The sequence below is a fragment of the Sus scrofa genome, chromosome 1 (assembly GCF_054392235.1).
Source record: "Sus scrofa isolate SSC_HxYL_T2T_F1_AM1 chromosome 1, Sscrofa_HxYL_maternal_Yorkshire_Landrace_v2.0, whole genome shotgun sequence".
NCBI classification, from domain to species: Eukaryota; Metazoa; Chordata; class Mammalia; order Artiodactyla; family Suidae; genus Sus; species Sus scrofa.
Genome location: NC_139383.1, coordinates 192,944,399 through 192,970,437, shown reverse-complemented (window position 1 = coordinate 192,970,437; position 26,039 = coordinate 192,944,399). Strand labels below are relative to the sequence as shown.

Sequence of the window (26,039 nt, the reverse complement as noted above, 5' to 3'; positions counted from 1 at the left end):
TTAAAATGGTTAAAATTATTATATAGTCATTTTTCTGTAAACTTTATTTTCTTTGTGCATTTGAGATAGCTCTCTGTCTCAGACTGATCCAGGACACTTGAATTAAATTAAGCTTACTCTTTTATTTTTAATTTTTATTTTATTTTTTTGTTTTTTTTAGGGCCACACATGTGGCATATGCAGGTTCCCAGGCTAGGGGTTGAACCAGAGCTGTAGCCCCTGACCTATGCCACAGTCACAGCATTTGGGATCTGAGCCATGTCTGCAACCTACACCACAACTCATGGCAATGCCAGATCCTTAACCCACGGAGGCCTGTGCTCTCATGGATACTAGTCAGATTCTTCGTTTCTGCTAAGCCGCAGCAGAAACTTCAAGCTTACTCTTTTATATTGGTAATTAGAAAGATGCTATTATGATTTATTCTTTTAGCTTTTATTATTCTTTGAGGGCTCATGTGGCAGTGTACAATAATATATAGCAAGGTGTTGGCTCCTGATATTGTTGTCTGAATCTTTTTTTTAATGTGGCAAAAAATGCATAGCATAAACTTATCCTTTTCACAATTTTAAGTATATAAAACAATATTGTTAACTGTATGCACATTGTTGTTCAACAGATCTTTAGAACTTTTCTGTGTGAGGACATTTTTGATTACTGATTCAATCTCCTTACTAGTTATCTGTTCAGATTTTCTGTTCTTCTTGATTCAGTCTTGGTAGGTGTATGTTTATGGGAATTTATCCATTTCTTCTAGTTTATCTAACTTGTTGGTGTATAATGGTTCATGGCCGTATCTTATAATCCTTTTTTTTCTTATAAGTTTTTTTGAAAATTTCTAAGTAATTTAATAGAAATACACAAATTTGAGAAAAAATTTGGTAATTTCACTCCTATTATGAATGCTTCTGTCATTTATGTATATTTTATACTAATTATATAAAATATATCTAAATATTTTTATAGATATATACAATTATTAGTAATATTAATGGTACTATTAGCAGTTTTTTGGTACTACTCTATTACTTTTTCTGCCTATCAGAGATATTTATGATTCTGTCTTTTGTCTGATAAAATGGATTATAACTTTACAATTAAGGAACCACAGGTTTTTAAAAGAATTATATCAGCTTGTATGGAAAGGGACAGAAACAAGCACAAAATGAAAAGGGGTCTTTGGACCCCTATATTCTATGGATAAGAAATGGCTGAGAAATCTACTCAGCTACAAACACAGGCTCCTCTTTTTCATAAATAAGAAAGGCTGAGTTGGCAGGCAGACCAGGATCCTGAGAGAACAACCCTTAGGGAGTAGGACTGGGCCCTAATCAAGAAACTGGCAACATATGCCTGGGTAGGTTTCAGAATCCTTGTGTGCGGGTGACTATTGTGTGCTTTCACTTTCTCCCCTTTCTTTTTTCTTTTCTTTTTACATTTGTAGATGTACAATGATCATCACAACCCAGTTTTATAGCATTTCTATCCCAAACCCCCAGTGCATCCCCTCACCCCCCAACCTGTCTCATTTGGAAACCACAAGTTTTTCAAAGTCTGTGAGTCAGTAACTGTTCTGCAAAGAAGTTCATAGTGTCCTTTTTTTCGATTCCACATGTAAGTGATAGCATTTGATGTTGGTGTCTCATTGTCTGTCTGACTTCACTTAGCAAGATAATTCTAGGTCCATCCATGTTGCTGCAAATGCTGTTATTTCTTTCATTTTAATGGCAGAGTAATACTCCATTGTGTATATGTACCACATCTTCTTTTCCACTCCTCTGTCGATGGACATTTAGGTAGTTTCCATGTCTTGGCTATTGTGTATAGTGCTGCAGTGACCATTGGAGTACATATGTCTTCTTGAGTCTTGGTTTTCTCTGGATTGATGCCCAGAAGTGGGATTGCTGGGTCAAATGGTAATTCTATTTTTAGTTTCCTGACTTTCTCCTCTTTCTAATAGGAGTGTATATAATGGTTATCTTAGGCCTGTTCCATCACTGTCTGTTGAGAATGTAACTGGAGACAAATAATTTATTAAGTTTTTCAAATTAAGAGGAACAGTTCCCAAGGAGCTGTATGCAAGAGACCACATTAAAGGTACCTCTTCTATACCTGACCTGAACGTAGATGATGCAATCTTACGAGTTTGCATTGATCTCAAAGTCTGATGGGGTGAGCCTTGGGAATCTTGGAAGAGAAGCGTGATTTCCTTGTGATAGGGGTGGCAGTTGTAGCCAGAGAACAGACCACTGACTACAACAGTGCACATCTGTCTCACTTGCAGAACAGTCACTCCTTTCTCTGAGCCCTGTTCCCATGCCTTATCCCGTCAGACTTTTAATTACATTTTCCAAAGGTGGCATTAAGAACTCTCCATTCCCTAAAATCTTATCATGTGCCCTTATCACCAGCCTATCCAGTGGTGCAGTCTTTGTCCTCTCTCCTTGAACATGATTGGCCTCTTGAGATTACCATGACCGGTAAAATAAGGCCAAAATGATGATATGTGACATCTGAGGCTATGTGTCACAAAATGCCATGGGTTTCTACCTTGCTGTCTTTGATTGCTCCTTCCTGAAACCCAGCTTACTTTGCTGTGAAATTAAGCCTGAGGAGAAGTCATGTGAAGAGGAATTGAAGCTGACAGTTCTGGCTGAGCTCATGAGTTGGCAACAGCTTGCTAGACAATGAATGAGCCATCTTTAAAGTGGAACCTTCACCCTTCAGTTGAAATGCCCCATTAATGCAGTGTGGACCAGAGATGAGCTTGGGGACATATGAACAAAATAAATGATTGCTTTTAAGCCATCAGGTTTTGGAGTGCTTTTCTACATACATGGTGATAGATGCTTGGAGCACACGCTCATCTGTTTCTGTGGCATTAACAACACTACTTCTCAAATCTGAATTTTCAGGTCAGATATTTCCTGTCCCATATATCTGACTACTAATTAGATATATCTGTCTTAAGCTCGATATGTCTGACATTAATGTGTTGTCCGTTACCATCTGCTCTTTCTCTGTTATCTTGGTTAATTTACTATCCATTCATTCATGGCGGAAACCCGGAAAATCATTCCCATTTCCTCCACCTCCTTGCATCTAATTTTATTTTAATGCCATTCTTTTTTTTGCTCTTTCATGATTTTTATTTTTTTCCATTATAGTGGTTCCTACATCTAATTTTATTTATTTATTTATTTATTTAAATGAGAGTTGCAACATTTATTTCAGGTTCTCTCTTGTTTTTTCTTTTTTGTATTTTTTTTCTTTTTTGCCACACAGGCAGTATATGGGAATTCCTGGGCCAGGGATTGAATGTTCGCCACACAGCAGCAACCAGAGCCACAGCGGTGAGAATGCAGGAGCCTCAACCCACTAGGTCATCAGAGAACTCCCCCTACATCTAATTTTAGATCTTAAATATCTTTTGAATTCTTCATTCCAAGAGCCAGTGCTTTAGTCCAGGTTTTCTCCATCTCTCACATACTGTTTTAGTAATAGCAACCGATCTGGTCTGTATTCTGATATTTCAATCCCTTTAAGTCCATAATCCCCATTGCTTGTAGAGTGATATTTTAAAAACACACATATGGAGTTCCTGTCGTGGTTCAGTAGAAGCGATTCTGACTAGTATCCATGAGGATGCAGGTTCAATCCCTGGCCTCACTCAGTGGGTTTAGGGTCTGGGTATTGCCATGAACTGTGGTGTAGATTATAGATGCGGCTCGGGTCTGGTGTTGCTGTGGCTGTGGTGTAGGCCAGTAGCTACAGCTCCAATTCTACCCCTAGCGTGGGAACCTCAATATGCTGCGGGTACAGCCCTAAAAAGACAAATAAATAAATAAATAAACTAAAAAATAAAAACACACATACGATCTTGTTAAAATAATTTTTGCAATTCCTAAATGTTTTCAATTTTAGTTACAGAGTAAAGTCCAACTTTATTAGGATGATATACATGGTTTTTAATTCTTTGGCCCTTTGCTAGATTTCCAGCCTCGCTGCCTGTTCCTCCTCTTTCACTTTTTAATACTGAATTATTTAGAGTTCTCCAAATACACAAAGAAGAAACCAGACTTTTCTACTCCTTCAGGCTGGTCCACCTGTTCATATTTTCACAGAGTCAGTTCTGTTTTGTTGTAGGATCGAGGTTCCCACCTCCTGCTGGCTATTGGCTGGTGTAGCTCTTAAGCTCCCACAGGCTGTTCTCAGATGCTGGCCACATGGCCCTCTCAAAAAATGGCAATTTTCTCCTTCAAAGCCAGCAGACAGTCTGGCTTCATTGTGCTGATAGTCTTAGGTAATGTAACCCAGTCAAAGGAATGATTGTACCATGTGTACCATCCACACTCAAGGATTTAGGATTATACAAGATTTGTGCACCAGAAATCTTGGGGACCATCTTAGAATTCTGCCTATCATAGGTAAATATAGATTTCTCTCTGGAAACTTTAAAGACTAAAAAAAAATATCCTTAATAATTGGAACTTTTGCAAGGATGCATCTTCCTATGGATCTGCTTTAATCCATTATTGGTTACTCATTGGGCTCTTTCAGTCTGGCGGCTCATGTTCCTTCAGCTGTTGGAAACTCTTGTGTTTATTTCAGTGATGATTGTTGGACCTCTTGAACTAGTCTCAATTTTATTGTCTTTTCTGTTTTCCATCTATCTTCTTCTGTACTTTCTGGCAGATTTATTCAGTGTTTCTGTTTGTTTTGTTTGGTTTGGTTGTGGCATGCAGCAACTTGATGTGGGATCTCAATTTGCAGGCCAGGGTTTGAACTCGGGCTGTGGCAGTGAAAGTACCGAATCCTAGCCACTAGACCACCAGGGAACTCCCTATTCATCTTTATTTTTCATTTCTTTATGGAAGCAGTATCTTCCCATCTCCTGGGGTTATTAGTGGTTGTTTTTTTGAGCCTTTCTTCTTCCTAAATAGTCTGCATTTCCTTCACGTTACTTGTTTTTCTGTTTATGTTAGAGGCTTTCCCTCAGATGCTCATTACTCCTTATTTGTGATTTAGAATATGAAGCTGAGAAAGCTGGTTGGAAATTCTGAGATTGTGGATAAGACTGTAAACTTTGAGCTCCAGGAGTTCCGTTGTAGCTCAGTGGTTAATGAATCCGACTAGGAACCATGAGGTTGTGGGTTCGATCCTTGGCCTTGCTCAGTGGGTTAAGGATCCAGTGTTGCCGTGAGCTGTGGTGTAGGTCTTATTTTTTATTTTTTGTCTTTTTTGCCATTTCTTGGGCTGCTCCCGTGGCATATGGAGGTTCCCAGGCTAGAGGTCGTATCGGAGCTGTAGCCAACGGCCTATACCACAGCCACAGCAACGTGGGATCCGAGCCGCGTCTGCAACCTACACCACAGCTCACAGCAATGCCGGATCCTCAACCCACTGAGCAAGGCCAGGGAATGAACCCGCAACCTCATGGTTCCTAGTTGGATTCGTTAACCACTGAGCCACGATGGGAACTCCTGGTGTAGGTCTTAGACGCGGCTCGGATCCCGCGTTGCTGTGGCTCTGGCGTAGGCCAGAGGCCACAGCTCCGATTAGACCCCTCGCCTGGGAACCTCCGCATGCCGTGGGTGCGGCCCTAGAAAAGGCAAAAAAGGCAAAAAAAAAAAAAAAAAAAAAAAAAAAAAGACAAAAATAAAATAAAATAAACTTTGAGCTCTGGAGGGTGATTGGATCTGGGCTGCTTTCTAGTGAACTTCAGTGTTAGTATCTTTAGGCTTTTCCTTGTGATTAGCCAAGATCCCCAGAAAAGAATTTTCCAGTTTTCCACTGGCTGCTTACATTCTGGGAACTGAGTGGGGAGGGGCTGGAAGGAGTCTCAGCATTTGGTTACTTAATCCCCCTGCCTTGGGCCTGATGTTCACACTCTCAGCTGTCCCTGAAGTCCCCCAGATTTCTTATGGTATGAGAGAAGGGCAGGTGCCTAAACTCATGGAGTTGGAAAGGGGAATCTAGGGGTATAATTGCTTTCCAAAGGTTTTACCTGTTCCTCCTTATTTTAGAGCCTTCTTGCTATTTTCATTCCAGGATTTCTCTCCTAGTTCCAGAGATGCCAGGCATAGGCACACAATTTCTGAGAAATTTTAGGATTCTACAGTTAAAACTTAATTGTTTCTTAGCTCTTCCTCTCTTAAGGTTTTGCTTTGTAGTTTCTCTAAGTCAGTTCTTCAGCTTCCAGAATTTTGCTGCCTTTTCTCTTTTCCTTCCTTTACATGTTTATCTCTTTTGAAAAATCCTACTGCTGTAGTTGTCCTGGGATTTTTAAAGGGAGAGGAATTAGATGTGTGTATTCAAGCTGATGTCAACTCAGATGTTACTCATTTTTCTATAATGTGTCATTATATGTTAAATTCTTTTTTTTTCCCCCAGGACTGCACCTGTAGCACATGGACGTTCCCACCAAGCTAGGGGTTGAATTGGAGCCACAGGTGCCAGCCTGCAGTACAACTTGCAGCAATGCCAGATCCTTAACCCACTGAGTGAGGCCAGGGATCAGACCCGTATCCTCATGGACACTCTATCAGGTTCTTAACCCACTGAGCCACAACGGGAACTCCTATATGTTAAATTCTTATATGGAAGAATCTGTTACTTAGTTTTCTTTTCTTTCTTTTTTTTTTTGTTTTTTTTGTTTTTGTCTTTTTGCTATTTCTTTGGGCCGCTTCTGCGGCATATGGAGGTTCCCAGGCTAGGGGTCTAATCGGAGCTGTATCCGCCGGCCTATGCCAGAGCCACAGCAATGCGCGATCTGAGCCGCGTCTGCAACCTACACCACAGCTCACGGCAATGCCGGATCTTTAACCCGCTGAGCAAGGGCAGGGACCGAACCCGCAACCTCATGGTTCCTAGTCGGATTCGTTAACCACTGCGCCATGATGGGAACTCCAGTTTTCTATTCTGTTTCATTTCAAATATCTGTTTATCATTACCACAGTTTTATTTATTTATTTTTTGTTTCTTTATGGTATGCTTATTCCTTATGGTTGTAACTTTCTGTTTAACTCCTTATAAAATTTGTTAGTTTCATAACACTTAAACTATATAGGTCTACCAGGAGCATAAACTTAGACAATCATGAGGCCATTTCTGTTAATGTTGGATTTGTTTCAGAGACTGGTTTTTGTGTGTGTGTGTGTGTGTGTTTATGGCCGCACCTGCGGCATATAGAGATTTCCAGGCTAGGAGTCTACTTGGAGCTGTAGCTGCTGGCCTACGCCAGAGCCACAGCAATGTGGGATCCAAGCCACATCTTTGACCTACACCACAGCTCATGGCAGCGCCGGATCCTTAGCCCACTGAGCAAGGGCAGGGATCAAACCCGAAACCTCATGGTTCCTAGTCGGATTCGTTAACCACTGAGCCATGATGGCAACTCCTAGAGACTGGTTTTTAACTCATATCTAAGAATGAGAGGGGCTTTACCTCCTACACTGCTGGTGGGAATGTAAATTGGTATAGCCACTGTGGAGTTTTTTCAGAAAATTAGAAATATGATCCAACAATCCTACTCCCGGGCATATAGCCAAACAAAACTATAATTTAAAAAGATGCATGCACTCCTATGTTCATAGTTGCACTATTCACAATAGCCAACCTAAATGTCATCGATAGATGAATGGATTAAGAAGATGTGGTGCATGAACACAATGGAATACTACTCAGCCATAAAAAAGAACAAAATAATGCCATTTGCAGCAACATGGATGGAACTAGAGATTCTCATACTAGGTGAAGTAAATCAGAAAGAGAAAGATAAGTACCATATGATATCACTTACATGTAGAATCTAAAATATGGCATAAATGAACCTGTCTATAAAACAGAAACAGACTCACAGACATGGAGAATAAGCATGTGGTTGCCATGAGAGAAAGGGGGAGGAAGTGGGAGGTACTGTGAGTTTGGGGTTAGTAGTGGAAACAGTAACATTTAGAATGGGTAAACAGGAGTTCTTGCTGTGGTGCAATGGGATCAGCAGGGTCTTGGGAGCACTGGGATGCAAGTTTGATCTCTGGCCTGGCACAATAGGTTAAGGATCCAGTGTTACCACAGCAGTGGCTTAGGTTGCAGCTGCGGCTTGGATCTGATCCCTGGCCTGGAAAGTCCGTATGTCGCAGGGCAGCCAAAAAAGAAAAAAAAAGAATGAATAAACAGTAAGGCCCTATTCTACAGCACAGGGAACTATATCCAGTCTCCTGGGATAGACCATGATGGAAAATAATATTAAAAAAATGTATTATATATGTACTGAGTCACTTTGCTGTACAGCAGAAATTGGTACAACATTGTAAATCAACTGTAATTTTAAAAATATGTAGAGAAAAAGAATGAGCAGCATTTAAATCCAAATGTTGGAACATTATTATCACATAGTAAAAGCATTTTGTTCTTTTTCTAAATGAAGACTGAAGTTGCTGAAGATCCTCAGCAAGTTTCAACTGTTCATCTCCAACTAGGATTACCACTGGTTTTTATTGTTAGTCGACAAGCTACATATGAAGCCGATAGAAAAACTGCAGAATGGGTTGCTTGGCGTCTTCTGGGAAAAGCAGGAGTTCTACTCTTGTTAAGGTATTTTTAAACATGAAATATTCACTCCATTGTATTTATTATCAGGACAGTAATATTTTTCTTATATGGTAGTCTCTCCACTTGTAAATAAACCCAAATCTCTAATAGATTCTAATATAATTAGAACCAGTTGCTAAAGTCTTCAGTTGTCACTTTGATTAATATTTATACCTTTAAACCTTGCTAAACAAAGATGTAAGTTAAGATAGGGAGTAGAAGTCTGGTCTATATGTGTAAAATTTCTCAGATTCACTAAATTGTAATCTTTTTTCATAAACTTCTTTTAGTATAAGTACTTACCATGCCATTTAAGATTAACCTCCTGGATGATTATTATTCTTGAGATTAAAATATAAAACTTTTATTTCCATTTTGAAAAAGGGACTCTTTGGAGGTGGACATTCCTCAGGATGCTAATGTCATCTTCAAAAGAGCAGAAGAGGTCAGTCATTTTATATATTGTTCTAAATGTTAAATAAAGGGAGTTATTACATGTGGTCTTAAAGTAACATGTTTATTATAGGAAATTTTTGTGAATTGGTGCTATTCAAAGATAATTGCTGGGAGTTCCCAGTGGCTCAGCACGTTAAGGATCCAGTGTAGTCACTGTTGTAGTTTGGGTTGCTGCTGTGGCATGGGTTTGATCCCTGGCCCCAGAGCTTTTGCATGCTGAGGGTAGGACAAAAAAAAAAAAAGAAAAGAAAGATAATTGCTGTTAATGTTTTGGTGTGTTTTTTAAATTTGTTAATCTTTTTCTCTCTGTGCATGTTTATGTAAATGCATATAGTGTATATATGGTATGTGTATATTTTTTAAAGAAATTTAGGATCATGCTATATATATCCTACTTTTCACCTACAGTTATATTTAATTACTTGTTATTGTGCTGTGATGTCTGCCTTTGTACACTGTTTTGGACCTCACTGATTCTTTTGCTAAATTTCTGAAAGTAAATTTTTTCTTAAAGAAAATGGAATTTTTTTTCCCTTCCATATGCACCTGTGGCATGTGGAAGTTTCCAGGCTAGGGGTCAAATCGGAGCTGCAGCTGCTAGCCTACACCACAGCCACAGCAACTTAAGATCCAAGCTGTGGCCTGCACCACAGCTCACCGCAATGTCGGATACTTAACCCACTGAGCGAGGCCAGGTATTGAACTGCTGAGCTAAGACAGGAACTCTGAAAATGGAAATTTTTAAGACTTCTAAAATACATTGTCAAATTTCCCTCCAGAAAGGCTGTAGTTTTACTAGCAGAGTTTGGAATTCCTTGTTTCATACATCTTTGCCAGTACTGAGGAGTAATATTAAAAACATAATTTTAATTAATTAATTATTTTCTTTTAAGATTTTTATTTTTTCAATTATAGCTGATTTACAGTGTTCTGTCAATTTCTGCTGTACAGCAAAGTGACCCAGTCAAAAAGAGTTCCTGTTTTAATTTGCATGTCTTTGATAACTTTGACTAGTGAGGTTGACCTTTTGAAGTTTTATTGGCCATTTATATTTCCTTTGTAAATTTCTACTACTGTCTCTTTTTCCTTAAATTTTTCTTAAGAACTCTTTAATTCTGAACATCTTCTAAATATTTTATACATATGCTAAAAATTTATTGATATGTTTACAAACTGTCAGTTTAAACTTAAATTCTCTTGTATAGTCTATGGCAGGAATACTGGGTTAAGAATCAGAATACTTGGATTCTGTTCCTTCTAGTTCTGGGACCAGATAAATAAATTAACTTCTTCAGGCTCAGTTTTCTCATTTGTGAAATAGTCATAAGACCTCCCCCTTCTCACTTACAAGAAATTTTGTAAGAGCAGGTAGGAAAATACTTTGAGAACTGTAATATTGTTCAAATATGCATATCGCGGGGATAGTATGCTCTGCTTTTTGACTAGGTAATGGAAAGAATACTTTCTAAAGTTATTTTTAATTTTTTTGCTAGTAGATAAAGATCCTTAAATAGGAAATTACTATATTTGTTATTGGGAAGTAGGTTTTATACAAGAATTAAAGTTCATGCTGGTTTCGCAATGCGTATAAAATTTATATTTACACTTAGTCTATTAAGTGTGCATTATGTCTAAAAAAACCTAATGTCTATACCTTAGTTAAAAAGTTCCTTATTGCTGAAAATACTAAATACTAACATCTGAGCCTCCAGGGAGATAAGATTTTTTTTTTGCTGGTTGAGGGTGTTGCTTCCATGTTGATGGCTGCTGACTGATGAGGGTGGTGGTTGCTTAAAGTAAGACAGCAATGAAATTTACTGCCCTGATTAACTTCCATTCGCAGATGATTTCTCTGTCATTCAAAGTGCTTAATAGAGTTTTACCCACAGTAGAACTTCTTTCAGAATTGGAGTCAGTCCTCTCAAATCCTGCTTCTGTTTTTATCAACTAGGTTTTTGTAATAGTCTCAATCCTTTGTTGCCATTTCAATAATCTTTATAGCCTCTTCACCAGGAGTGGATTCCCTCTCAAGAAACTACTTTCTTTGCTCATCTATAAGAAGCCATTCCTCATCTGTTCGAGTTTTATCCAGATTGCAGCAAGCATAATTTATTGAAATTAACTGGTGGCCTAAAATTCTATGTTTTAACAATGTTTTGGCTGAGCCTTAGCGAAAGAAATTTTAATGGAATAATTTCAATAGAATAGAATTTGGCATTCTTAAAATACCTGGGGGCAGATAGGGTTTTTTTATGTTTATGGCTAAATAGGCAATTGAACTTTTTAGCAGAATTATTTTAGGTGAAATATTATTTTGAATATTTCTATAGACTATAAAAGTAATTTTGGTCCTGTTCAAAGTAAAATTATATATATTTCTGTTTTATTTTGAGATAGGGCTTACTGTTAGGTGTAAAATGTTTCATATTTCAGCATAATATATTTATGACAAGAAGCAAGTGAGACTTTCAGGGTTTTTTTTTTTTTTTTTTTTGCTCTGTTTTTTAGTAGCACACACTATCTTTCTATGACATATACTTTGGATACTTTTAATAGTGATTGTGGGGAGTTCCCATTGTGGCACAGGGGAAATGAATCCAGCTATGAACCGTGGGGTTGCAGGTTCGATCCCTGGCCTCATTCAGTGGGTTAAGGATCCAGCATTGCTGTGGCTGTGGTGTAGTCCGGCAGCTACAGCTCGGACTGGACCCCTAGCCTGGGAACCTCCATATGCCATGGGTGTGGCCCTAAAAAGACAAAAGACCAAAAAAAAAAATAGTGATTGTGGAGTTAATTTCCCTTTTTTGGATTTTTTTTTTAATGTGAAAATTGAAGTTCAGAGGTTTTGCTTTATTTTAGTGTCAAACAAGTCAAACATCTTTATATTAAAATGCTTTGTTGTATTTTAGTCATATCTTTTAAAATTAATGTATTTCTAGGGAGTGCCAGTGGAATTTCTGGTATTAAATGATGTTGAGTTAATAGTATCCCGTGTGGAAAGTAATATGTATGTTGCTCAAACACAAGAAGATGAAGTCGGTGACATGGAAGGTCCAAATATGGGTAATATGTTTTTTTGATGCTCACTCTCCCCTCCCATTTCTCCCCAGCATCCTAAAGAAGTTAATTTTGAACCACATTTTAGCAAGTTGATTAGGTGAAAAGATGTAAAGATGCTATATTTTGCTTATTGTGATACCTTTCATTGTTAAATGTCAGACATGTGGCTTTTCACACCTGTGCCTTTATCATCCACATCAGTTCTTTCAGCCCTACTGGTCTACTTCATGTTTAAAAAGGACCCAGGAGCCAAATCATGATGTTTTAATTTTATTCCCATTAGGAATAATATTAGGAATGAAATTATAATATAGGTATATTTGTAGTTGTAAATGAGTCTGATTGTTAATATAGGGAGTAAGTTCAATAACATTTTAATACTTCTTGTTAGCTTGTTATTTCTGGTTTTTTTTTTTAATTGCTCTTATTGCTTACAGATTTGAAGTATTCTCTAGTTTTCAAGGCTATTTCCCACACATTATTTACTTTGATAGATATCCTCTGAGTTAGCTGATGTTACCTTCATTTCGTAGATGAAGAATCTGTGTTTGAGCAGAGTTAAGTGTTCTGCCCAAGGTCACACAGATAACATGTGGTGGAGCATTCTGACTTGGAATCTTCAGATCATTATCATTCTTGATACTTCTTTTATAATGACAATCCTGTTCTGAAATTGCTCATTTACTTTTCTCTCTCCTCTATTGGTCTGTAAAATTTCTAAGGCAGAGATGCCCTGTGCATTCTTGAATGTTTTGTGTAGTACTCTTATCCTGAGTCCCATTTAGTAAATACTTTTTATATAGCCCTTTTTATATTGCAAGTCCTAAGAGGAAGTAATTTACAGATTCTTTTATTGAGGTCCATTTATTATGATGAACAATATCTATATTATACATTTAATAAGGGCTCTGAGCTTTGTTTCCAGTGACCAGCTTTTTGGTTTGAGCACTGCTCTAGTTCTTTTCTGATAAAGGGGGTTAGAATTGCTTGTGATTTGAGCCAGAGTTCTCTATAGCATCATCATGATATAGGTAGACCTGTGTTCTCTCCTCTTGCTTCGTGCTCTATTCCTATCATGGCTCATGCATTCTAACCTTCAGAGTCAGAGGAATCATCCACGTGTTAGTTTAAAGAGATTCTTGTCCTCAGTGGGTGTTGCCTGTTTCAAAATTTCATTGTTGTCTCATCCCCTATATTAGTTCCTGACTCTCTGGCTTTAGTTTGCCCTCTGGTGCTGCTTTCCTTTTTTTTCTAGCTCTCTCCTGTCTTTTCTCTTCCCAACCCAGCTCTGGTGTTTCTTTTACAGCTTCGTCTCATAGTTTTTTTTTGGTAGTGGGTCTTATTTGTTTGTTTGGGGCTTTTATTTTTTTGGTCTTAACTTCATATGTTTGTAATCCATATTGACCCATTATAGTATGATGTCATGCCCTTATACATGATTTCCCTCCCACTTTCATTTCATTCCCATTATATAGGAAAAAATAGATGAAGGTTTGGAAAGGGTTTGTTACCATGTTAGAGTGGAATACAGAGAAAAATGTCCTTTAAAGGAAATGGGCATAGGATGAGTCAGAATAAATTGGACTGGATTCTACAAAAGGAGAATATAAAAAATAAACATGTACAATTAAACAGAGTATACATATACTGATGACTAGATGAAAGATAGGGCTGAGGAGCGAATAAGTTTACAAATGAAGGTGGCTTGTTAAGAGAATAGGGAAGGAGGTATTAGTATAAGATATGAGAAGAAAGGATGGACTGTGAAATGAAAGTAGCCTGGCAGGAAATTGAAAATATGTGCATAATAAGGAAAAGCATAGAGTAAATTGGCCTTTATTGATTTTGGTATTGAGGGCATAACTTTAAGTGTCATGGCATGTGGTATTTAAAATACCTTAGGAGTTCCTGTCGTGGCGCAGCGGAAACAAATCTCACTAGGAACCATGAGGTTGCGGGTTGGATCCCTGGCCTTGTTCCGTGGGTTAAGGGTCCAGCATTGCTGTGAGCTGTGATGTAGGTGCAGGCGTGGCTTGGATCTGGCATTGCTGTGGCTGTGGCTTTGGCCTACAGCTTTAGCTCCGATTAGACCCCTAGCCTGGGAACTTCCATATGCACGGGCATGGCCCTGGAAAAGACAAAAACAAACAAACAAAAAACCCAAAAAGTAAATATTTCCTTGTGTATTTCAGAATTTAAGGAGTCTCTTTTTAAAATTAACATAATTAATGCTATTCCTACGTCTACGAAGTTAATGATTCTTAATTACAATGAGATATTCTGTCAGTGTTCAGATTGCCAACTTCATCATGCTTTTACATGCCACCGTACCTTTTTACACGCTGTTCCTTTTACTCCATATGCCCCTACTGCCTCCATGAGCTTTCTTTTTCTTTTAATGTTCAACTAGTGTCAGTTCTTCTAAGAAGCTTTGTCTTTCTAGTCAAGTTAGAATAGCGAGTGTTACCATACAATCTGTATACACTTTCAACAGGATATTTATGAATTCAGTTCAAATTTTTTTTTTTTTTTTTAGCAAATCCTTGGATGGATGATGAATGGATGAATGGGTAGATGGGTGGGTTTATCTTTCTCTTTTTTAAAAAATTTTTCTATTATGATAGATTTACAATGTTCTGTTAATTTCTGCCTTACAGCAAAGTGACCCAGTCATACATATATATACATTCTTTTTCTCACATTATCCTCCATCATGTTCCATCACAAGTGATTAGAGATATAGTCCAATTGCAGGATCTCATTGCCATCCACTCCAAATGCAACAGTTTTCATCTGCTAACCCTAGACTCCCAATCCATCCCATTCCCTCCCCCCCATCTCTCTATCTTAATGAAAAGTGTTTTTTTAGATTTAATTGACATGTAACATCATCTATGTTTTGTGATGAATGAAAAGTTTTTACATATTCAGAATCCATCTGTAACTCAGTGCACTTAGAATAAAATCCAGAATTCTTGGCTCACGTGGCCTCTTCTGATACAGCCGCTGCCCAGCCTACAGTTTCTTCATGTTATTCTTTCAGTCTGTCTTATTTTTGTCTAATGAGCCTTCCCTCAGTACCTAGAATATGCTAAGCTCTTTTATGTCTCAGAGCCGTTGCACATGTTGTTCTCTTTGCCTAAAACATTTCTTTATCGATTCTCTCCTTGGTAGATGTTGGGTCTTTCACTCTAAATTTCCCTTTTACAGTCTCTCACTGTATCTTCTTAAACTGATCACATTTATAGTTATACCTTTATTTAGTGAATAGTTTATTGACTGCCTTTTCCATAGATACGAGCTCTGAGTGGTTAGGGACTATGTCTATTTTGTTTACTACTTTCCTTAGTGTCTGTCACAGTGCTTGGCATGTAGTAAGAAATACTATTGAATATATATGGTAGGACTTTTGGGGGTTATATGTTGATATATTTATTAGAAACAAAACAGCAATATTTCTGTTATTTCCTGACAAGTTTAAGTAATCTGTTTTGGAATTGACTAAAACTTGACAATTTCTGCATCAGAAAACATCTCAGAGTCGTTTAAGATGGGAAGCCAGAAAACTGGTAAGTTTTCTAAATATCATACCTTTAAAATATTAAGGTAGTTATGAATTCAGAAGTGTTTATAAAGTAACAAATTTTCATATGCTTGCCTGTATTAATGTTACATTTATATTTATACTAATTCCTCCACAAACATTTTAGGTATTCAAGATGATGAAGTGGCAGAAACTGTTTACAGAGATAGGAAGAGACAGTTACCTTTGGAACTCACGGTGGAACTAACAGAAGAGACATTTAATGCGACAGTGACGTCTTCTGATAGCATAGTGCTTTTCTATGCTGCTTGTGAGTATGAGCCTTTAGAGGAGATTACTCTGTTTCGTATTAAGACGATTAAAGAATTTGTTTTGCAGATTTCATTTTGTATTCTGTTACTGCACATTATGAAATGACATAGTTTTCATGTAACACATGGAATCATTTACTTCTAGCTGATTCTGGGGTTGTAAAACTGACTATGTATCTGAATTACAAATTGAAAGTTAATGATTAAATTAGATATTAAGCTTATTAATATAGAAAAATTATTGTTATTCAGGCTAAAGATTTTAATAGACTAACAATTATTATGGATTTATAGGCAATATGTTGCTTTTCTCTGCAAATAATAGCTATTCAACTGTATTCCTTGCAGTATGAATGTAGAAAATTAGTTACATGTCACACCCTTTTAAATGTTTGGATAATATTGAGTACGCATATGAGAATATTTCTTGTAAAGAAACAACAATTTTAAGAAGCCCCATAAATCTTTTTTTTTTTTTTTTGCTTTTTAGGGCCACAAGGGCAACATGGAAGTTCCCAGGCTAGGGGTCGAATCAGAGCTACAGCTGCTAGCCACAGCCACAGCAACAAAGGATCCAAGCCATGCCTGTGACCTACATCATGGCTCACAGCAACGCTGGATCCTAACCCACTGAGCAAGGCCAGGGATCAAACCTGCATCCTCATGGATACTAGTTGGATTTGTTTCCGCTGTGCCACGATAGGATCTCCCCATAAATCTTTATGTTTGTTATGTATAAGTGTGGTTGCTTTAGAGATAAACATATTGTAATATCTGTTTAATTTTTTATTTTTATGTAGGGCAAGCAGTGTCCATGGCACTTCTGCAGTCCTATATTGATGTGGCAGTTAAGTTGAAAGGTATTATACAGTGGTTTGCATGTTTATTTTCTTGATTCTGAGCTTATAGCTATTTGTAAAACTGTGGCATGCTAAAGTGTAGAAAACCACATAAAATTTCAGACTATTATATTTATGTCTCTGAGGTTAATAAGTTGATGAACCATAAGTTTCAAAATTTTGTGAAGTATTCATTTTATAAAACTGCCTTGTAGCTACATAGTTAATCTTATAACACTTTTGGCTGAATTCAGTAATTCAGCAAACATTTATTGAGTGCCTACTCTGTGCCTGTTACTGTTAAATATTATTAAATAAATACTAAATACTATTAAATAAAAAATTGATAGATGATTCCACAGTCTCATAGTCTAATGAAGGATCCAAGATCCCAATGTTCTTGAAGTTAGCTCTTCATGGGTAGGGTATTTCTTAAAAATCCAGGATCTTTTTTTTTTTTTTTTTTTTCAAATGTACCCTTTATTTATTTTCTGGCTGAGCCCACAGCATGTGGGATTTCCTGGGCTAGGGATTGAGCCTTTGCCACAGCAGTGACCCAAGCTGCTGCAGGGACAATGCAAGATCTTCAACCTGCTGCACCGCAAGAGAACTCCCAGGATCTTTTTACTTTAAGTACTCTGTGAAACCCCTGTTTTGATGGTAGATAAATAAGAATTCGAGGGATGGACTCAAGATGTCTTTGCCATCATCCCAGCAAAGACAAAAGAAGTAGGGAGGCCTGTTAGTAAAGAGGGAGTGATAGATTAGGTAAGTATAATGTCTTGTAATAATTTGAAAAAGACAGAATATATCATGCTTTGTATCTTTAATATGATTTCCTCCTACTCTGTTTTTCTTATTAATGAAAGCTATTATGGTTAAATAGCCTTATTCTTGGCTACTCTAGGAATGGATCCACCATTTAGTTTTTTTGGGGCACTAACTTATAGTTTCTTTCATTATTAGTAATACCTGATGGGTGGATAGTGTGCCTTATACTTAATTCATTGGACTTGGTGCATTGCATTTTGTTACAAAGTATCTGATGTTTAATAATTGTTGAGTAAATGAATAAGCTGAAATAGTAGTGTTTCATAAATTTTGTTTTATTCAGTGGAAAATGTGTACTGGCTCCAGCTTATATAGGGACTTTTGTGAACTCAAGAAATTGACTCCTTAGGAGCAGAGTTATAGACTCACAGTAGAACAGAGTTTTTTCCCATAGTCATTTAATAATAAATGTGTTTTCATAACTGTAAAAAAAAGAAATTGACTCCAGAAAGTCAGCCCTAAGTGTTACATGTTCTATAGTAATAAAAACATCAGAGATATAAAAAATCATTTTTGAACCATTTCTCTTCCATTCATTTCCTGACCACATTTGATTCAACTTTTGATTATTTCATTTCCCAAGTGAAGGGGTAATTAAGTCTGTAGTTACTGTGAGCTCTAGTTTTTTTTTTTTTAATAAAGCAAATTGTGTTATTTATTTCAGATTCTCCTTTATAGTTGCAATCTGTGGACAGATTTAAGTTTTTTCTCTTCATTTTTCCAGCCTTATTGGTAAATAATTCAAAGAAAGGAAATAATGAAATAGTAATTGGATAATGTCCCTGAATAGTAGAATTCTCTCCCTATCCGCAACCCATTTGGTTAAATACCAAATGAAAATGGAAAGAGATTCTCTTACTTTCTTCTCTATTAATGACCAAATAAAAACATACCTCTCAATGCAAGAACTCTTGAGTAGTATGGGTTTGTGGAATAAAAAAGCAGGTAACCAACCCAAGGACTTCTTCTTTTTTTTAGGGCTGCACCTGGGGTATATGGAAGTTCCCAAGCTAGGGGTCAAATTGGAGCTACAGGTGCCGGCCTATGCCACAGCCACAGCAATGCAAGATCAGAGCCAAGTCTGCAACCTATACCACAGCTCATGGCAATGCTGGATCCTTAACCCACTGATTGAGACCAGGGATTGAATCCACATCCTCATGAATCCTAGTCAGGTTTGTTACCACTGAGCCATGATGGGAACTCCCAAGGAGTTCCTTTTTTGATTAGTATGTTCTTTATGAATAACAATCCTTTTAATAATTAGATATCAGATAAGTGGATTATTTTAAAGTTTGTAGGGCTTAATATAGAAATGCATGATATAGGTAGCAATAGTTTTCTGTGTCTCTGTTGAAGTCTATACTGTAATTTTGTAAATTATAAAAAATTTGTAGTACTTTGGGCATTAATCCTATATTCTTTTATGTTGATTTGGGAAGAAGACACTTCATTTCTTAGTCCTAGAGGCTGAAGCATATTTTATATTCAGTCACAAGGTGGCAGCAAATGTAAAGTTTTTATAATTATATGGTATCTGTAGCTAAGAGTTTGTTTTTTTCTTTTAAATTAGGATCCCTATTTGAAATTGCTGCATTGATAAAGAATGTGGAGTGTAATTATACAGTCATCTTAGAATATTAGACCATTCCATTTGAAACATGATTAAGTTTGAAATCATAGGAAAGAACATAAAATATGTGGTAACTTCAATATAAGTAGTCTCATAGCTTTTAATGATAGGTATTGATATTTGTTTTTCAATCTTAAAGATAACATCAAAGTTTTCAACTTGGACTGCAGTGACAAAGGAACAATAACATTTTTAGCAGTGGTAGACCCACTGAGGATGCTTATTGCCGGGAAAGAACAACATACAACAACATTTGTAATAACACCATATTCCATATTTGGGTTGCTGTACGTGATGTAACACACTATCTGAACAAGCACCAGTACAAGCACCACTAGATATTTATTGACTAAGTGATTAAAATGAAAGCTAAGAGAACTTTATAGAGTGGAATCTCATTTTAGAAGGATAAGGATTTATCTTTGTTTATATGCTCATATAATATTCATATATATACAGTGTTAACATTGAAAATTTGTTCATGAAGAGATATAATCAGGATACATTTCACAGATTTTTATTGGGCATATACTGTGTAACAGACATGGTGCTACAGCAGGTTTATAGGGGTGAATAAGACAGACTAGACCCTGCCTTTGTTATCAAACAAATTGCTTCTAGGGCAAGAAGTTATTGCATCTATGAGTTATAATTTAGAATCATTTAAAATATAAAAATTAAAAAAATGTAAAAATAAATTTTCAGTACTAAAAAACTTGGCGATAAAATATTAAAATATTGCATTTCACAATGTTAATCATAGAGGTAGGTTATATCCTAAATCATTATACAAAGATTCCTTCTTTGGTCTAATATTGTTGAAGTTTCCTCTTACTAGAATTTATTCCTTCCTGTCAGTAGCTGAGTTGTGTGGTTCTTTGTTATTTTGGTTTTTGGTATCTTTCCACCTAATTATTTACATGTTTTGGAGAACTTTACATATACAGTTAACCCTTAAACAACACAGGGATTAGGGGTGTTGGCCCTCCACACAGTAGAAAATCCAAATATAACAGATTTTGGCCTTCTGTATATGTGGTTCTCCCATATCCAAGGTTCCACATCTATGGATTCACCCCAGCTTGGATAATGTAGAACTTCAGTATTTACTATTGAAAAAGATCCACACATAACCACTTATATGTTCAAACCCGTGTTGTTCAAGGGTCAACTAGTATTGGTATAGAACAAATAGGAATTTCCCTTTGGGGTTTCACTATGTGCCTTCTTAGGCTAAAAAGAAATTATAATATTTAGACAGGAGGAGTACGTGAAGCCTAGGTGAGTTCCATGTGTGTAGTTTATTCACACATATTTAGTGTGTTTCATGTGTTAGCACAGCTCTAGGTGCTGGAAAGCTAGTGATGAGGAAAAAGGACAGAGTCCCTACCCTCAGGGAGCTCTAATCATACAACACAGATGAGTATGTAACTACACAATGAGATGAGGAAAAGAGCATGGTCCTGTAAGAGCATAAGAATCTGATCAGGGAGTCAGAGGAAGATTCCTTGAAGTGGTTACTCAAGCAGAGATCTGTGAGAAAGACATGGCTGCAGAGATTGGTGGAGGTGGGCTGGTATCAAAATACGTTTGAGTTTTGAAAAGATATCCTTAGCTTTAATGTAGCGACATTGAATCCAGGGAGATGGATTAGGAGAAATGATGACTAGGTAGTGGCAGTAAAGAGAAATGGACAGATAGATAAGATATTTAAAATTTGGGTGGTCAGATTGAAGGGCATGCTGATTGATGTGATTAGATGTGTGGAGTTTTTTAGGAATGGGGAGGAATGAAAGATGATACTGCTTTCTGAGTCATGCACAATGGCAGTGTTCACCACTATGCAGAGGAAGGAAACCGTATCTGGTTTTAGACATCTTGAGTTTGTGGAACTAGAGAAGGCAGTAAGGATACATGGGTCTGGAACTTTAAGGAGGAGCATTGGCCAAAACTATAAATTTAGGATTTATTAGGTTGTGATGATTATTGTGATTGTCTAGAGGAGAGTGTAGAAGAAGAAGAGAAAATGGCTTGAACTGACACTTTGGGAACTGCTGACTCCACTGGCAGAAGAGCTTGCAGAAGGGACCAGAAAGGAGATGCTAGAGATTATGTGTTGATGGCGCACCAACAAGGGAAGATGATGCAAAAAATCAAGGGAGGAGAGTGTTTTAGCAGGAGTGTTTCATGCTTCAGAGAAGTTGGAGACAGTTCTCAACAACTGAGTTTTCTACATTAACATTTATAAAATATGCATTTTCCTTTTTTCTTAGGCACATCCAGTATGCTGCTTACTAGAGTAAACTGTGCAGATTGGTCTCATGTCTGTACTGAGCAAAATGTTACTGAATTTCCTGTTGTAAAGATGTACAAGGGAGGTGAAAACCCAGTATCTTATGCTGGCATGCTAGGAACTGAAGACCTCCTGAAATTTATCCAGCTGTAAGTATTCAGCTTCACACTGAGGTTTTTAAAATTTTAGGTCTAGGCATTCCCATTGTGGCTCGGCAGGTTAAAAACCCGGCTAGTATCCATGAAGATGTGAGTTGATCCCTGGCCTTGCTCAGTGGGGTAAGGATCTGGCATTGCTATGGCTGTAGCATAGGCCAGCAGCTGCAGGTCTGATTTGACCCCTAGCCTGAGAACTTCCATATACCGCAGGGGCGGCCCTTAGAAGAAAAAGGAAAAAAAAAAATTAGGTCTTTGAGACTTCTAATTTCCATATTTTGTTGACACACTTTGAACAGGTTAAGGAGGTGGGAGTTGAGATCACAGGATAAACACTGATGAGGAGAGCCTAGCTATGTTCCATCATTTTGGAACATAGAAATTTTGTTTAAAGAGGTTGCTTTTTTTGTTTAGAATAGTATTTAATTGTCTTTATTTTGTCAGATGTTATCCTGTGGAATATACTAAGTTTTATATGTTTTGTTATATTTTCACAAGCTGAAAAGTATGTTTAAAAATTAATTTTGAATATAGTTAAATATTCATCCAGCAGCAGGATTTCATGCCCAGTGAACATAACGTCTGTCCAAGAAGCAGAAGAATATTTAAGTGGGGAATTATTTAAAGACGTAATCTCCTATTCCACTCTGTCAGTACTGGGGCTTTTTAGTCCAACCATGAAAACAGGTAAGTGGAATTAAACATTTAAGTTATGTAATATATAGTGAAAACTTGTTTACTAGTTTTTTTTTTTAAAAAGAATTAATATCTTTTTAAAGTATAGAGAATTTTGAAAATACAGAGAAGTTTAAAGAAAAAATAAGTCTGTAATGATTTAGAGTTGTTAAACTTTAATGTAATTCTTTCCCTCTTTTTTTTCTGTGTACTTATGTACTACACATTAACTTTACATTTTAATGTAATTGAGCTAGTACAGTGCATTTAGGTTAGTGTTTTACTCACATTAAGTGGGTACATCATTCTATGTGATTAATATTCTTCAAAAAACATCATGGCTATATAATATTTGATTGGATGAATATATCATAATTCGTTTAACTGTTTGCCAACAAATAATATTTATTATTTCCTTTTTTCCTATATGTAAAGAATTTTTTTATTACTCAATGAATTTATTGCATTTACAGTTTTACAATGATCATCACAATCCAGTTTTATAGGATTTCCATCCCACAACCCCAGTACATCCCCTCACCCCCTGAACTGTCTCCTTTGGAAACCATAAGTTTTTCAAAGACTGTGAGTCAGTATCTGTTCTGCAGAGAAGTTCAGTCTGTTCTTTTTTTCAGATTCCGCATGTCAGTGAAAGCATTTGATGTTGGTGTCTCATTGTATGACTGACTTCACTTAGCATGATAATTTCTAGGTCCATCCAATGTTGCTAAAAATGCCGGTATTTCATTCCTTTTAATGGCTGAGTAATATTCCATTGTGTATATGTACCACACCTTCTTGATCCACTCCTCTGTCGATGGACATTTAGGTTGTTTCCATATCTTGGCTATTGAAAATAGTGCTGCAATGAACATCGGAGTACGTGTGTCTTTGCGAGTCATGGTTTTCTCTGGACAGATGCCCAGGAGTGGAATTGCTAGATCAAATGGTAGTTCTATATTTAGTTTTCTGAGGAATCTCCATACTGCTTTCCACAGTGGTTGCACCAATTTACAATCCCACCAACAGTGTACTAGGGTTCCTTTTTCTTGACACCCTCTCCAGCACTGATTGTTTGTCGACTTTTTGATGATGGCCATTCTGGCTGGTGTAAGGTGGTACCTGATAGTGGTTTTGATTTGCATTTCTCTAATGAGGAGTGATGTTGGACATCTTTTTTGGCCATCTGTATGTCTTCTTTGGAGAACTGTCTGTTTAGATCTTCTGCCCATTTTTTTTTTTTTTTGGTATGGAGCTGCAGAAGGTGTTTATAAATTTTGGAGATTAATCCCTTGTCCATTGATTCATTTGCAAAGATTTTCTCCCATTCTGTGGGTTGTCTTTTCGTTTTGTTTAGGGTTTCCTTTGCTGTGCAGAAACTTTTGAGTTTAATTAAGTCCCATTTTTCTATTTTTGTTTTTATTGTCATTACTCTAAGAGGTGGATCTGAGGATGTTGCCATCATTTATGTTGGAGAGTGTTTGGCCTATGTTTTCCTCTAAGAGTTGTATAGTGTCTGGTCTTATATCTAGGTCTTTAATCCATTTGGAGTTTATTTTTGTGTATGGTGTTAGGGAGTGTTCTCATTTCATTCTTTTCCATGTGGCTGTCCAGTTTTCCCAGCACCACTTATCATAGGCTGTCTTTTATCCATTGTATGTTATTGCCTCCTTTGTCATAGATTAGTTGGCTGTAGGTGCGTGGGTTTAATTCTGGGCTTTCTATCCTGTTCCACTGGTCTATATTTCTGTCTTTGTGCTAGTACCATACGGTTTTGATGATTGTTGCTTTGTAGTATAGTCTGAAGTCCAGGAGCCTGACTCCTCCAGCTCCATTTTTCTTTTTTAGGATGTCTTTGGCTATTCTGGGTCTTTTGTGCTTCCAATCAAACTTTAAAATATTTTGTTCGAGTTCTGTGAAAAATGTCCTTGGTAATTTGATAGGGATTGCATTGAATCTGTAAATTGCCTTGGGTAGTATCATCATTTTGATAATATTAACTCTTCCCATTCAAGAGCATGGTATGTATTTCCATCTATTTGTGTCATCTTTGATTTCTTTCATCAGTGTTTAGTAGTTTTCAGAGTACAGGTATTTTGTCTCTTTAGGTAGGTTTATTCCTTGGTATTTTATTCTTGTGGATGTGATGGTAAACAGGATTGCTTCCCTAATTTCTCTTTCTGATCTTTCATTGTTAGTGTATAGAAATGCTGTCGATTTCTGTGTATTAATTTTATATCCTGTGACTTTGCCAAATTCATTGATAAGCTCTAACAGTTTTCTGGTAGAGTCTTTAGGGTTCTGTAGGTATAGTATCATGTCATCTGCAAATAGTGATAGTTTTACTTCTTTCTTTACAATTTGGATTCCTTGTATTTCTTTTACGTCTCTGATTGCTGTGGCTAGGACTTCCAAAACTGTTGAATAGTAGTGACAAGAGTGGACATCCTTGTCTTGTTCCTGATCTCAGCAGGAATCCTTTCAGCTTTTCACCATTGAGAATGATGTTAGCTCTGGGTTTGTCATATATAGCCTTTATTATGTTGAGATAGGTTCCCTCTGTGCCCACTTTCTGAAAAGTTTTTATTAGAAATGAGTATTGAATTTTGTCAAAGACTTTTTCTGCATCTATTGAGAGGATCATGTGGTTTTTATTCTTCAGTTTGTTAATGTGGTGTATCACACTGATTGATATGTGGATATTGAAGAACCCTTGCATCCCTGGGATAAATCCCACTTGATCATGATGTACAATCCTTTTAATGTATTGTTGGATGTGGTTTGCTAGTATTTTGTTGAGGATTTTTGCATATGTGTTCCTCGGTGAAATTGGCTTGTAGTTTTCTTTTTTTGTGGTATCTTTGTCTGGTTTTGGTATCAGGGTGATGGTGGCCTCATAGAATGAATTTGGGAGTATCCCTTCCTCTGCAATTTTTTGAAATAGTTTCAGAAGGAGAGGTGTTAGCTCTTCTCTAAATGTTTGATAGAATTCGCCTGTGAAGCCATCTGGTCCTGGACTTTTGTTTGTTGGAAGTTTTTAAATCACAGTTTCAATTTCAGTTCTTGTGATTGGTCCATTCATCTTTTCTATTTCATCTTGGTTTAGTCTTGGAAGATTGTACCTTTCTAAGAATTTGTTAGGTTTTCCATTTTATTGGTGTATATTATGATCCTTTGTGTTTCAGTGATGTCCATTGTAACATCTACTTTTTCATTTCTGATTTTATTGATTTGGGTCCTCTTTTTTTCTTGATAAGTCTGGCTAAGGGTTGATCAATTTTGTTGATCTTTTCAAAGAACCAACTTTTCATTTCATTGCTTTTCTTCATTTCATGGTTTTCTTCATTTCTATTTCATTGATTTCTGCTCTGATCTTTATGATTTCTTTCCTTCTAATAACTTTAGGTCTTGTCTTTTCTTCCCTCTTGAGCTGCTTTAGATGTAAAGTTAGCTTGTTTATTTGAGCTTTTTCTTGTTTCCTGAGGTGGGCTTGTATTGCTATAAACTTTCCTCTTAGAACTGCTTTTGCTGCATTCCATAGGTTTTGGAGTGTCATATCTTTGTTGTCATTTGCTTCTAGGTATTTTTTAATTTCCTCTTTGATTTCTTCAGTGATCCACTGGTTGGTTAGTAGCATGTTGTTTAGTCTC

At 36.8% G+C, this 26,039-nt stretch overlaps 1 protein-coding gene across 11 annotated transcripts in view; it reads left to right on the top strand.

Annotated features, from left to right (window-relative positions):
• Positions 1-26,039, top strand: part of TXNDC16 (thioredoxin domain containing 16) — a 99,798-nt gene that overhangs the window by 46,584 nt on the left and 27,175 nt on the right. For 6 of the 11 annotated variants that reach the window (XM_084981231.1, XM_021102006.2, XM_084981228.1 and 3 more), the window contains 7 exons: positions 8,429-8,595; positions 8,977-9,037; positions 11,988-12,111; positions 15,819-15,962; positions 16,764-16,823; positions 21,540-21,708; positions 22,265-22,401. In XM_084981231.1, the coding sequence (XP_084837357.1) occupies positions 8,429-8,595; positions 8,977-9,037; positions 11,988-12,111; positions 15,819-15,962; positions 16,764-16,823; positions 21,540-21,708; positions 22,265-22,401 (862 nt within the window). Of the gene's footprint in view, positions 1-8,428; positions 8,596-8,976; positions 9,038-11,987; positions 12,112-15,527; positions 15,678-15,818; positions 15,963-16,763; positions 16,824-21,539; positions 21,709-22,264; positions 22,402-26,039 lie in introns of those variants that run through there. The other 5 variants (XM_084981225.1, XM_084981217.1, XM_084981222.1 and 2 more) reach the window with 3 other exon arrangements.